The sequence below is a fragment of the Salminus brasiliensis genome, chromosome 16 (assembly GCF_030463535.1).
Source record: "Salminus brasiliensis chromosome 16, fSalBra1.hap2, whole genome shotgun sequence".
Taxonomy (NCBI): domain Eukaryota; kingdom Metazoa; phylum Chordata; class Actinopteri; order Characiformes; family Bryconidae; genus Salminus; species Salminus brasiliensis.
The window spans coordinates 35,071,477-35,085,073 of NC_132893.1; the positions used below are offsets into that span (position 1 = coordinate 35,071,477).

The 13,597-nt window shown below is 42.1% G+C and overlaps 2 protein-coding genes across 4 annotated transcripts in view; one reads left to right on the forward strand and one right to left on the reverse strand.

The window, feature by feature from the left end:
• plpp1a (phospholipid phosphatase 1a) overlaps positions 1-11,226 on the forward strand; it is a 40,517-nt gene extending 29,291 nt beyond the window's left edge. For all 3 annotated transcript variants that reach the window (XM_072659704.1, XM_072659703.1, XM_072659705.1), the window contains exons 5-7: positions 3,411-3,468; positions 8,766-8,942; positions 10,657-11,226. In XM_072659704.1, the coding sequence (XP_072515805.1) occupies positions 3,411-3,468; positions 8,766-8,942; positions 10,657-10,776 (355 nt within the window). In that variant the 3' untranslated portion in view covers positions 10,777-11,226. The remainder of the gene's footprint in view (positions 1-3,410; positions 3,469-8,765; positions 8,943-10,656) is intronic.
• mtrex (Mtr4 exosome RNA helicase) overlaps positions 10,819-13,597 on the reverse strand; it is a 33,658-nt gene continuing 30,879 nt past the window's right edge. The window contains exons 26-27 of the mRNA XM_072659702.1: positions 11,962-12,066; positions 10,819-11,347 (exon numbers count right to left, since the gene is read on the reverse strand). Coding sequence (XP_072515803.1) covers positions 11,295-11,347; positions 11,962-12,066 — 158 coding nt within the window. The 3' untranslated portion in view covers positions 10,819-11,294. The remainder of the gene's footprint in view (positions 11,348-11,961; positions 12,067-13,597) is intronic.

Here is a 13,597-nt window from a genome sequence, read left to right on the forward strand (position 1 = left end):
CTGTTCTTCAGACTAGCTCACAAGATAGGATGATAGGATGTGTCACCACACCGACACAGGCGTCTGTTAGCTGGCCGTGCCACATCAGCTTCAGTTTGCAAAAAAAAAAAAAAGGGATCATGGCTGGCTTGACATGTACTGGAGGAGACGTGCGTTCAGCCCTTACCCTCCTGGTGGTGGGAGCATTGCTAGTGGTAGTGAGCTATGAACAGGTGGGGTAGCAAATTGGGAGAACAGGGGGAAAAAATTACAAGCGAATAAAATAAATAATAAAAATCAAACAATGTTTCTAAAGATTCTGCTAAAGCATAATCAGGATATTTTATTTAGTCTTTTAGTCTTAACAAACTAAAAACCTTGCACCCAAACTTTTGCATGGTGCTCTTTCCCTTTTTCACTCTAAAATTGTACAGAACTGAAGTAGTGCACTGATCTTAACTCTGTTGTGAGATTCGTGCTTTTTGGAGGTCACTGTTCACAGTTAGACATTTTGACTTGGGGTGTCCAAACTTTTGCATGTGGTGAGTACTAACTTAATGGAAGTGCAGGGCGTGGAGCGGGAGTGCGCCGGGCTGGCCTCAGCTCTTTGTCTGGAGCCTGGAGAGCAGCGCTGTGATTGGGTCAGTGTGGAGGAACACGTCCGTCCGCTCATCTGTCTTCATCTGAGCTTCTACATGGCAGCACGCCAGAGAGACAATCTGCTTTTAGCCTGATCAAAACTAAAGACATTTATGATTTTATTAGATTAGGAGTGTAGGAGGAGTAGCATCCTGCTACACACAGAACCGAGCTAAAGCTAAAGATCTCACTGTGGAGACTAAGTCTAAAAGCAGCCTTCACCTCGGACAACTACCTCGGTTACCTACTGTTCAGCATCTGTGAGGTTTTCAGGATCCACTATGATCTTGCTAATAACTGTAATTGAAATATGTCGTATTGACTATGAATAGCACTGTCCTGTTCAGTTCATACTATGTATCCACTATGAATTATTCAGGATCTACTATAATTGTTCAGGATCTACTATGAATTATTTAGTATCCTATATGAATTAGTCTGTATCCGCTATGAGTTAGTAAGGATCTATTATGAATTATTCAGTATTCACTATGAATGTATGCAGTATGAATTATTTAGGATCCACTATGAATTGGTCTGTATCCGCTGATTTTTTTTTAGTATCTACAAAGAATTATTCAGTATCTACAATGACGTTTTCAGTATCCACTATGAATTATTATTATTCAGTAACCACTATTAATTATTCAGTATTCGCTATGAATTATTCAGTATCCACTAAATCATTTAGTATCCACTATGAATTATTCACTGTTCACTATAAATCATTTAGTATCCACTATGAATTATTCACTGTCCATTATGAATTATTCACTGTTCACTATAAATCGTTTAGTATCCACTATGAATTATTCAGTATCCACTATAAATCATTTAGTATCCACTATAAATTATTCACTGTCCACTATGAATCATTTAATATCCACGATGTATTAATCACCATCCACTATAAATTATTCACTATCCACTATGTATTAATCACCATCCACTATAAAGTATTCACTATCCACTATGTATTAATCACCATCCACTAGAAATTATTCACTATCCACTATGTATTAATCACCATCCACTATGTATTAATCACCATCCACTATAAATTAATCACTATCCGCTATGTATTAATCACCATCCACTATGTATTAATCACCATCCACTATAAATTAATCACTATCCACTATGAATTGGTCTGTATCCACCATGAATGTATGCACTATGGTTTAGAATGATTATGAATAACTCATTATCTACTGGAACTTGATTTGAGATTCGTGTTGTGTAAAGTAAGTAATGATTGAGTGGACTTGCTGAGATTTGGTGTACAGTAAGTGTGTGTGAGAGTGTGAGAGTGGTCACTTACTTTCTTGGGTCATTTTTCTCTGGCACTCCACATCAAGCCCCCGGCTAATGTAAACAGGAAGAAACCAAAAGCCCTCCGGATAGACAGCCCACCCTACCCTACTGATGCTATCCACACGCACATGCTCACACACATTTCCTGTCTGTAGGACCCTGGCTGACGCACACAAACACACCCCCGTCACGTTCGCCCCCCGTTTCTGACCCGGAAAAGGGCGTGCATGTGTTTTTCAGGCCCGTCTGTCTCCAGCGACTCGCGTGTAACAAAGGTTGACATTACACGGGGGCAAGTTCTGCCCCACTGACTGAGACCAGAGGGGCGGGGCTCGTTTATTTACACAACACGCAAATCACTTCATCTGTCATTTACATGAATCAGCAATTTCATATAAAACAACAAACCAGTGAGGCTGTGTGTGGAGTCGGAGTGCTATCTGACTTTATTTTATTTCTGACTTTAGTTTATTTACAGCGGTAGTGAACGGAAGCAGGCGTCGGTCGCCGTGACTACAACACAGATACAGCCCATAATTTATCTCCTCTCCAAACCCACCAGTGAACCTACACAATCGTCTGAGTTTTATATGGAATGATGATGATGATGATGATGATGATGAAGGTAAAATAGTGAATAGAGAATCTGAACTAATCCAGTTCTCTTTAGGGACTACTTTCTGTAGCCGCACTACACCCTGCAGCATGTATCCCTCCACCATTTTAATGATCTGGTTCTAAAAGCAGGTTCTAGAGCCGAGCTCTTCTCAGAACTCTGGTAGAACAGTGTCTCAGGCATCAGGCAGCGTCTTCATCACCATTAGGTGAAGAACTTTCTGTGAGGAGCTTTTATTAGAGCTTCAGACGTCTGCTTCCCTTCACCTCCACTGTAGAACCACAGCTCTGACTGGGGGAGGTTATCTAGAACCTCCACTGTAGAACCACAGCTCTGACTGGGGAAGGTTCTGGAAACTCTGGAATTAGGCATTTTACACTAAAACCATTTTTATTTTTAGGTTTTAAACATTTATTTAAGCAGAAATGAAGAGGAAATGAAAAATCAGTGCCTCCCATTCCTTGTATTGTGCTCAATCAAGAACACACTGTAACCACTACATACTCCGATACCCTATATACTGTGCCCTGTACTGTGGTTATAGTTGTACATGTGTTTACATACTGGGCATATGTAGACTATATACCATTAACTGCTGTCTTTTATATGTATATATATATATATATATATATATATATATATATATAGTTAATATTTGTATCCTCTATTGGCCGTTTACAGAAGCACCAGTTGAACTCCGACATGCCAGCATCTGTGTGAAGGGATTGTGATCCTGATGTGAGGCAATGACTGTGTTTCAGTATCTGGGAATTAGAGGCTCAGTGTGGATTTGAGTAATGGCAGTCTAGGGGCTCTTTGTCAACAGGGTGGTTCTTCATTTCTGTCTGTCTCTGTGTTCCAGGCTGTCCTTCTACTCTGGCCACTCCTCCTTCTCCATGTACTGCATGCTGTTCCTGGCAGTAAGTACCTATTTATAACCCCACAGCCTTCCCCACCCTCTTGGCCACTTCAGCACCTTCATTATATAGATCATCACTGGCACGCAAAAACCTTCTATCTCCACTCTCCAAACAGCTACACTCTACAGGAGACCGAAAAGAATTCTCCTTAACATTCAGTGGAAGTCAATGTAAAAAATGGAGCATTTCTATTGGTCCATTGCTCATTCAATTCTGATACAGTATAAAAACAACTGTCAGAATCACATGATGTCAGAAACTGGCAGAATTTGAGGTTTTGTGGAGGTTTTTGAGGGACAGCGATGCTATAAAATACTCTACAGTGTTATCAGCCTATAGCTGATATATAGAGGAATGGCCTTCCTCGTGTTATAGTGGTGCCATTATAATCAACTAATAAATATCAGTCACCTTATTAATAATGAACTGAATCACAGAGAAATCTGATGAATATAAAGATTGTATGACCCGCCAGAAACTGAGAACTTCATCAGTTTAGCTCATATAGAAGGTCTTCTCACAGGTAACTGTGAAAGGAAACTTTACTCATATTATTAATTAATCTTTATTAAAAGTCGCCCACAGAAATGACAGTACACTTACAGTACAGTACCTCTTGCTGTTTGTTTTTGCCGGCATGATTTAAAATCTGAAATCAGCTGACCTTTAGAGGGGTCGTGTTTTTACTGAGCTGTTGCTAAGGGTTGTAGATGCGGCCAAAATAGACATTTTACAATGTCTGAGGTTTGGGAACAAGTTGGTGACAAAATAGCAGATATACAAACAGAACTGTAGAAAAAAACTGGAAACAAAAATCATTTCCTCTAACGGCCCGTCCATGTCCTGCAGGCCAGGAGAGGCCGAGCCAGAGGGCGTTCTCAGCTGCACATAGCTTGAGATATGAGGTGACTGTAACTGGTAACTCCTGTTTCTCCCGGTGTGATGATCCTCGTGTTTACACTGTTTAATTTCCCCCTAGTCATGGATTTGAGTATTTCCGGGTCACGTGCAGAAGTGTTTGTATAGTCTATATATAGTGTAGTAAAAGATTTCTCACTTTATATATTATATTAAAAATGATCATTTATAAATCTGGCAGTTGTTCTTTACATTGTGTCAGAATTTGATGATGAACAGACCAATAGAAATGCTCCAAAATGACCTGGACTTTAATCTTTTTACTCTCACTTTCTGTAGTAAGTTATGAAGTTTTTTGGTAACTCCTGTAAAGCTGCTGTTAAATGTATTTACTAATAACTAATAATTGAGTCCTACTTCTTCTTTTAGCATTTGGGTAAAATAAGTGATTTATCCAACAAAAATAAAACTAAACATAATAAACAGCTCTTGCTGTTCCTAACCTAGCTAGAGCGCCCCCTATTGCTGGAAAATTAACTTATGCTGCATCTGTAACTCTCACATTTGCCTCCATAAGGGCCAACAAATGGGCAAAGTTAGTGTCCCTACCCAAATCCTGATCAATTAATGAACCCCCAGCTGCCGCCTCCCGTGTCTGTCATAGTGACCAATTTTCGTTTCTATAGAGGGTTTGCCAGAACCTCACATTCCCGCTGAAAATGCGCCCCCTTTAGTCGGACTGAGTGGCAACACATTCAAACAGGGTGTTACGGATGAAGGGAGGGTTGGAGGCCGAACTGGGAAACCTGGAAAGACTCAAGCGACTATCGGCTCAAGCTACAGGCAGCTGGACTCGACAGCGATCCACCATTCAATATTACCAAAGAAAAAAACCAGCGGTCCAATGCTAACGTCCCTAAACACACTGCCTATAAATAGTGAAACCAGAGAAACTGATCATGTAGGGTGGTCTTCTTTTTTTCCGGAGCTGAGTGTATGTTCCTGTCATGGTGTGCTAGGCCAGACCAAGATGGGACGAACACTCGCAGAGATGGAGTCAAAGCAAGCAGATTTATTAACGCAGTAGGATAAACAAAAGGAGCAAGTGAAGCAAAAAAGTGGGGGTTGAGCTGGGGGACCAGCCACTGAGCAAAAACGGCAAGGCTGACCAAACCTGGAACCGCAGCGCGCTGCCGTGAGCGAGGGTCGCCTAGCGGAGACGTGGGTAGCCAGAGAATCCGGACAGTGAGTGAGCGAGCCACGCAGAAAACGTGGATAGCAGGGTGAGCTGGCCTCAACACACCTCTACAGTATGGGGAACCTCTCGGGCGACCTCAAGGTGCTAAACAATACAATTCTCAGCACCGAATGGCGGTGTTGAGGCTTCTTAAATACCCCCAATCCCAGGTGTAACGCATGAACCCAATCAACATGAATGAACACAATGAACCAAACATGAACACAAAGGAGGAGAAAGTCCTTGTTTGGGCCTGTGGGCAACGGCTCGGAATCGCCCCAGGGGAGGGCGCGATACCAAGGGGCTGACAGTTCTTATGGTTGGTGGGTGACCTCAAGGCGACCTCAAGGTGCACACACAGTAGGTTGATTGTCGGCTCTTACAGAAGCAAACGTGAAATTTGCAGTGTCTCTATCAAAATCCTGATCCTTTAGCCACTGCGGTTTGAAACCAACCAAAGCAATGAGAAAAAAACCCAAACTCTGGTGTAGGGCGCTGCATCAGAGTCTCTGGAGCGCTGAAAAGAGCTAAAGCCGTAATATTTGGCCTCCACACGTAACCAGGAAAGAATCTCGGGTTCTCGTGACTGTTCCACAAAACACAACGGGTCGTTCAATACTGTGCTATCTGAAGAGGCAGGATGTGCCTCAGGAAACCAGCTCAGGAACACTGGGACTGCAAACCAACACACAACTCTAACGGGCCTAGTACTGAGCCCTGACCCACACCCAACTCACACATGCTTGTTACTGATGAGACAGTGAAAGGATACTACATGTGTTAGGCTAAAGGCATTTTAGAGATTAGGTGAGTAGCCATGCACCCTATTGGTAGATCAGATATGCTATATGGACAGAAGTATTGGGACACACTTCTTATTCTTCCTTGTTTCTTCTTACAGTCAAGGGTATTGACCAGAGTAACTGTCTCTACTGTCCAGCGAAGAAGACTTTTCTACTAGATTTTAGAAGAGCATTGCTGTGAGGATTTGATTGCATTCATCAACAAGAATGTTAGTGAGGTCGGGGTTTTGGATAATCACAACCCCACCTCATTGTGCCCAACTCCCATTGTGTCAGCAATGGGTGCAACTTACAGTAGTTGAATGCAATGGTTTGAAGGGATGTCCACAAACATTCAGACATATAATGTAGATATGTAATTGATTTAGTAAACAGTATGTAATTATGTATTTACATGTAATTAGTTATGTAGTGTAAGTAGAATGACAATAATAGCTTCTAATGAACACGTGCAGTATGGCTCCAGGGTCCGGGCCGGGACCCCTAACTCGAGTAACTAGTGCTAGAGCTTCTTGTTCCCTCTCAGTGATGAGCAGAGGTCAGTGGCTGGCCTTCTTAAATAAGGCTTGTGTAGATACTGACAGTGTTTACCGTCCTGCTACAACGGCAGTGATGTCATCACAGTGCGCTCCTACAGATCAGCATTCCTTGCTGCTGTATGGAATCCCGGGGGAGGAAGAACCAGTCTGGACAGGAAACATTCCAGCGGTATCCTTCTCTCAGAAATGTACGTTGGCGTGCTTGTTGTCATTAACTGGCTACAGTTAAAAGAGCGTGTATTTGAAGGGTGTGTACGACGTTTGAGGTCATGGGGAAATTTCCTGAAGCAGCTGCTCTCTGGCTTCTGGTATTCGTGTTTGTGCTGAGTCAGCGTGTTCCTCCAGTTTCCATCTATAATCAGAGAAACTCCTTTTTGATGTGGAAGCTGATCATACAGTATAGAATTAGGAGTAGATGTCCACTATTTATATGTACAAACAGCAGTCAGACATAACATTAACACCACCTCCTCGTTTCTACACTCACTGACTGTTTCTCTGCATACTTCACAGGACCACCACAGAGCAGGTGGTATAGGTAGTAGTGTGTAACACTCCAGCAGAACAGCAGTGTCTGATCCACTCGCACCACCAGCTCAACACACACCGGCACACCGGCACCACATCAGTCAGCATCACTGCAGTGCTGAGAATGACCCACCACCCAAATACTACCTACTTGCTCCGTGGTGGTCAGTCCAGTGGGGTCCAGACCACTGAAGAATAAACAGGATGAGAGGAGGCTGATAACGGAGTCTGCGGTGAAACAGATGGATTTGTACTACTAACAGATTTCTATAAGTGTCAGATTCACATTATACATTATATCAAACTGTAAACAATGCCCTTTAGTTTTGCATTATATATATATACATACATACATACATACATATATACACACACATATACAGGAGCACTGTGTCGTTCTATAACTCCAGACTGGATCCAATATATATATATATATATATATGTATATATACACACACACACACTATATATATATATATATAATGCAAAACTAAAAGGCATTGTTTACAGTTTGATATAATGTGAATCTGACACTTATAGAAATGCTCCAAAATGACCATGACATTTTCATTAGAAGTCAATGTGAAAAGATCTTATTCCAGGTCATTCTGGAGTCTTTCTATTGGTCCGTTCATCATGAAATTATTAAATGATCTAATTAATGGAACTGTAGATGCTATATAATACACAACCACTCTGCACTTTCCAACCAACCAGCCAACACCTAATCAGTGCCCGCATGAACACAGGAGCAACCAGTTTATGGTCAATTAATGAGCCCAAGCTATTCAGAGCTGAGAACGCCCTCCAGCTCGGCCTCTCCCAAGGGTGCGCCATTAGAGGAAGTTTACAACTGCAGAGCTTTACTACTGCTACGCTCGTGACAGTTAGGGGTGGACTGTGTGATGATATGTGACTCATTGTAATGAATCCCATCAATTAGAACATTTCTGAATGTATGACACGTAAAATAAATAGAACAGAATACAATACTGCCCTCAAATATCTATTTTATTCATTCTACTTCATTACTACTGTATTTATTAGAGTTATATATATTTATAGAACTGACCTAGGTGAGTGGTGTCACATTTTCTGTATTTTTTTATATTTATGCACATCAGCAATAACAGCTATATCAGCTAATTCTTAAATTTGTGTATCTCTGTAATATTTACTGAAGATCTTTGAGTTCTTGTAGTATTGCCCAAGTTCTTGTCTGGGAGCAGTGCTGGTGTCTGCAGGCTCCCAGCAGGGCCACCCCAGTAACAGTTATCGCTCCTCAGTGTTATTATGGTGCAATAAGTCTCTGTGGTCTCTGTGCCCCTCCAGCTGTATCTCCAGGCGCGAATGCAAGCTGAATGGGCCAGGCTCCTTCGACCCACAATCCAGTTCTTCCTGATCGCTGCCTCCGTCTACACCGGCCTGTCTCGGGTGTCCGACTACAAACACCACTGGAGTGACGTCCTCACCGGCCTCCTTCAGGGTGCGGTCATGGCTCTACTGGTGGTGAGTACGGGTGGCCCAATGTTACCAATCACTCGCCCCCACATAGCAGCGAGATGCCAGTGGCTGTCCTTATGAAGCTGAAGCTCAGTCAGGAACCCTGTGTAAGCTGTATAGGCTGTATAGACTTCTGCATAACACAGCAGGATAGCCTGTCCAATAGGAACAGAGCTGAAGGACACCCCAAGAGGACTACCTCTAAACTTTGGCTGAAGGGAACGTCCAGTTTGGGTTGATGGGTTTTGACTGGCTTAAGCTCACGTTAGGTCACTACAGCGAAATGTGTCCTCCGTATTTGTAGTAGTACACACACACACACACACGTGAACTAGAGGCAGTGAGCAAACACACACTCCCAGAGTGGTGGGCAGCCAACTCCAGCACACGGTGAGCAGAGAGGGTGAAGGGTGAAGGGTCTTGCCCAAGGGCCCAACAGTGGCAGCTGGCTGAGCCCGGGTATCGAACCCACAACCCTGTCATCAATAGCCCAGAGCTCTAACCACTGAGCCACCACTGCCCCACAAGTTGTCCAGTTAAAAAAAACAGCTGTAGAAAATATCCCACGGGTCTTAAAAGGACTGTCCGAATTCTCTGAAAGGGAGGGCCTGGTGCCGTTCAGCACAGTTTGGGAATTTTCTTACTCAAACACAGCTGGATCAGCTTCAGCTCATCTGTTTAATCGTCAGCTTTATTGAAAGTGTTTGAGCAGGGAAATCACCAAACTGCGCTGGAGACCAACCCTGAGGAGCAGAATTGACCGGTCCTAAAGTTCTAGTTCTGGTCTCCCACAGTTCAACACCTTAGTGCCATTCCAGCACATCGTTTCTGAGATTGTGAGGAAGAACGGTCTACATCTCTTAACCAGCACTTCTGCTCACGTGGCAAATTAGCACTGACCTCAGCAAAAGCACCAGTGTGGACTTTGGGACTGCACTGAAGAGCATTGACGTAAACGGCGCCGATGCTGCAGTTCACTGAGGCCTTTCAAATTCAGTGGTTTTGTGAAGTCACACTGACCAATAGATTTACATACAGCACAGAGTTTGGCCCTGCCATTTCACACGCATAAGTTATAGGTGTTTTCTGCTGAATACAGGGCAGCCAGTCGGAACAGAGCTTGTTTATATATTAGTTGTAAAGGTAACCGAGCCTGTTTAAGGGTTAAGGAGAGAAACTAGAAACAGAATGACTGTTCAACATCAAAAATTTGATATATGCACTTTGCGCAGGTGTCCCAACACTTTTGTCCACATTTCAGTTTGTTTTTGATTGTTGAGCATTACTGTGAGGATTTGGTTGCATTCAGTGACTAGTGTGTTAGTCTTAATAAGCATTACCAACCCAACTCATCACAAAAGTACTGGACGGAGCTGCTCCACCACCATCATTCCACAGCCCCCTCTAGCCCACACCTGGCATTAGGCAGCATGATGCCAATAGGGTCATGTTTATTGATCTGCTCCAGAGAGTCCTATTCTACTGGAAGTACATATTGACAGGGACTAGACAAGCTGCATGTGTCTATGTAGCTGAATACATTCATTAGAAGTGGTGTCCACAAACATTTGGACACCTACATAATCCATTTAACACGTGTTTTGAGGGAAATTACACCTCTTCCAAAACTGCCCCAGATATTTAGTGTGTACACAAGTGCTGATGGCAGCTGTTGGGTTCCTCATGTGCTGAGCCCTCACCTGTCCCCCCTCTCCAACAGGTGTTCTTCGTCTCCGATTTCTTTAAGAAGCCAGTGGAGCCACGGAAGGAAGTAGAAATCCCACACACCACCTTACAGGAGACGCCCACCAACGGGAACCACTACGACAGCCCCAACTGAAGCTACTGAAGACGTCTCTCAGCATGCACATACTAAAGGGTGGACCACTGGGGTGGGAACCTGTGAATGTAAACTCCCTGCTTCTTGCAGAGCTCTGTGTGCGAGTGTGTGTGTTTGCGTGCGTGTGTGTGTGTACATATATACATATCTCTCTATATATGACTCAGCTCCTTACGGACGACGTCCCGTGATGCCTTGCTGCCTGGGCCGCTAATGCTGCTACCACCACTGCTTCCTGTGTATGACCCTCCTCCTTCTGTACGCTAACAGACATGTATCTGAAAAAAGCCTTCCTTTTTTATTTGTATGAGAGTAAATCACTATACAGATTTTTTTTAATTAAAATGATGTTTAAAAGAATATGTACAAAAAAACAAACAAAAAAACCCCCACAAACCCATTATGCTTGTTAACCTGAACACAAATAAAACAGTCCGTCACTTCTTGGCTCCACTGTTCTGATGCAAGATGAATGAAACAACCGTGGTTTTGGATAAACGGCAGTGAGGAGTCCTCCTTTACAAGTACAGACTGGCAGCGAAGACGATGTCCCTCTTGATCTTCGTGATTCCTGCAGAGAGAAAGAACAACCCGTGGATGTGGACGACTGTTACAGCTCAGTGGGTCAGTACACAGCAAGGCCGTGCTTTCTTCTAAAGTTTGGGCTGATGCTGATCCGATACCGCTTTAAACATCCTGTGCTTAGGCCCAACTTCAGTGGTTCACTTTATTAGAATTACCATCAATTTGAAAAACCCTAAAATAGAACCCTGTGGGACGCCACACAGCGATAAACTGAGCTGTTACTTAATCATTCATAATAATAATAATAATAATAATAATAATTATTAACAATTGATGTTTATATGAACACCCTCTGCAGATATGTACGGATAGTGGGAATTAGCCCACAGCTCCTGTATTAATAAATCTGTATTTATATTTAATATTATAAATGACTCATTTGCTTTATGTATATGATTAAACCCAGATAAAATATGGAGGATGTCTGACTGACTGAATTCTGCAGAGAATCGGTCTCATGTGGTAAGCACCTCTACACTGAAGGCTAAGTGGTCTGAAGTGCTGCCAGCCTGAAAGCTTGGTGCAGCTCTGGTGAAATGAGAGCAGGTTATAAAAGACTATTCAGGAGAGAGAGAGAGAGAGAAGTCGAGCAGTTCGTACCGAGAGCAAACTTGTTCTCCAGCTCAGTGTTGCCAATGGCCTTGGCCGCCTGACACATCTGCCTCAGGAGCTCCTCCAGCCGCCGCATACAGCGGATTATACTGCCTGGAACACAGAGAGACAGAGTGTTAGGAATGCAGGATTCGGCCTTAATTCTGACCACATTCAGTGACCCTGATCTGACCTGATACCACAGATCAGGCTGACGTCAGCAGACGGGTATTAGACAGGAGAGGAATCCGATCTGACCCTGAAACAGTGTGAATGGGCTTAAACTTGGTCAAAGATCATAAACATCTGCTGTGTAACTATTGCTTTTAATTTAAAAAGCAGTAACTGAGGACAAATGTGACCGGCTGAACATGGCATCACTTCTATTTCTGGACTAGAATCAAAATATGGTAAAAATACTGTATCACGATATTTAAAGATTTTATTTTTCACAATACACAACGTTTATCACAATAGATGTAATCACAGAATAAAAACATCAGTAGTATCAGATTCTTATAAACTACTATTCAGATCCTCTCCTGTACTGAATACAGTGATTTATACTCAACATCTGCTGCTCTTCATCCAATGAAACCAGTCTAATTACACTGTTAGTAATGAAACCTGCAGCTGATCAGTGTTTATTAAGCAGTAATAACAGTCTCCTCCTGCTTACAAAAGCTTATTATCACCACAACAAAATGGATCACGAAATGATAAAATAGTCATATTGCCCAGCTCTAATTTCAACCACACAGAGTGGGCGAAGGTATGACGAACAGATCAGTACAGGGATCAGTACAGGGTCGATATTTAGGGTCCAATTTTAGGCCACCTGTACAATGTAGCACTGAAGAGTCAAAATCAATATACAATCAGGAATTCTGGGACTAGTGGCCTTTAGTTCTGGGTATTTCGTTAATCAGCTTCTTCTCATCCATCCATTCTTGAGAGCAAAACATGTCCTCGACAAGCTGTAGAGAGCCAGACTACCCCAAGTTAAACGTTTCTTTAAATAAATAAATAAATAAAAATGCTTGCATTTCATGTAAATTTCAAGTCAAAAGTCCTACATTATTGAGGTCTGTGGCCTCATTTTGGTTTTAATTGAACATTAAATAAAAATAATAAAAATCCTGCCTGCTGGTATGAAGCTGTGCTCTGAGCCTTTGAGCACCGGTGTTTACATCTCCATTAAAAACACTGATTTCTAACTTGTTTATGGGTGCGGCGCGGCCGGTGTATGAATAGATGATTACATTAACTTTTAGTACAATATATGGACATGACCTTAACACATTTTTGCAGACCTCGAATATTCTTAATTATTAAAGATTTTCTGCTCTTTAAAAATTATGTAACTGCATTATGTTATTATATCATTATATTAGTGGCATAACATTTTAAATTACTTAAAATTAATTAAAAAAAGAATGTAATTTCTGGATTAATATATTTTCCAAATATCAAATAAATCAATTAATTTAACCTAAATAATTAATTTTTAACGTTTCACATTTTAATTGATGTATAATATGATTGGTTACTGTGACAGGCCCATCACCACCACTACTCCCATAGATATCTGAACCCTAATATTTAATAAGAAAAAGGTTTAGTTCAGAGATTCTGAAGTGATGCA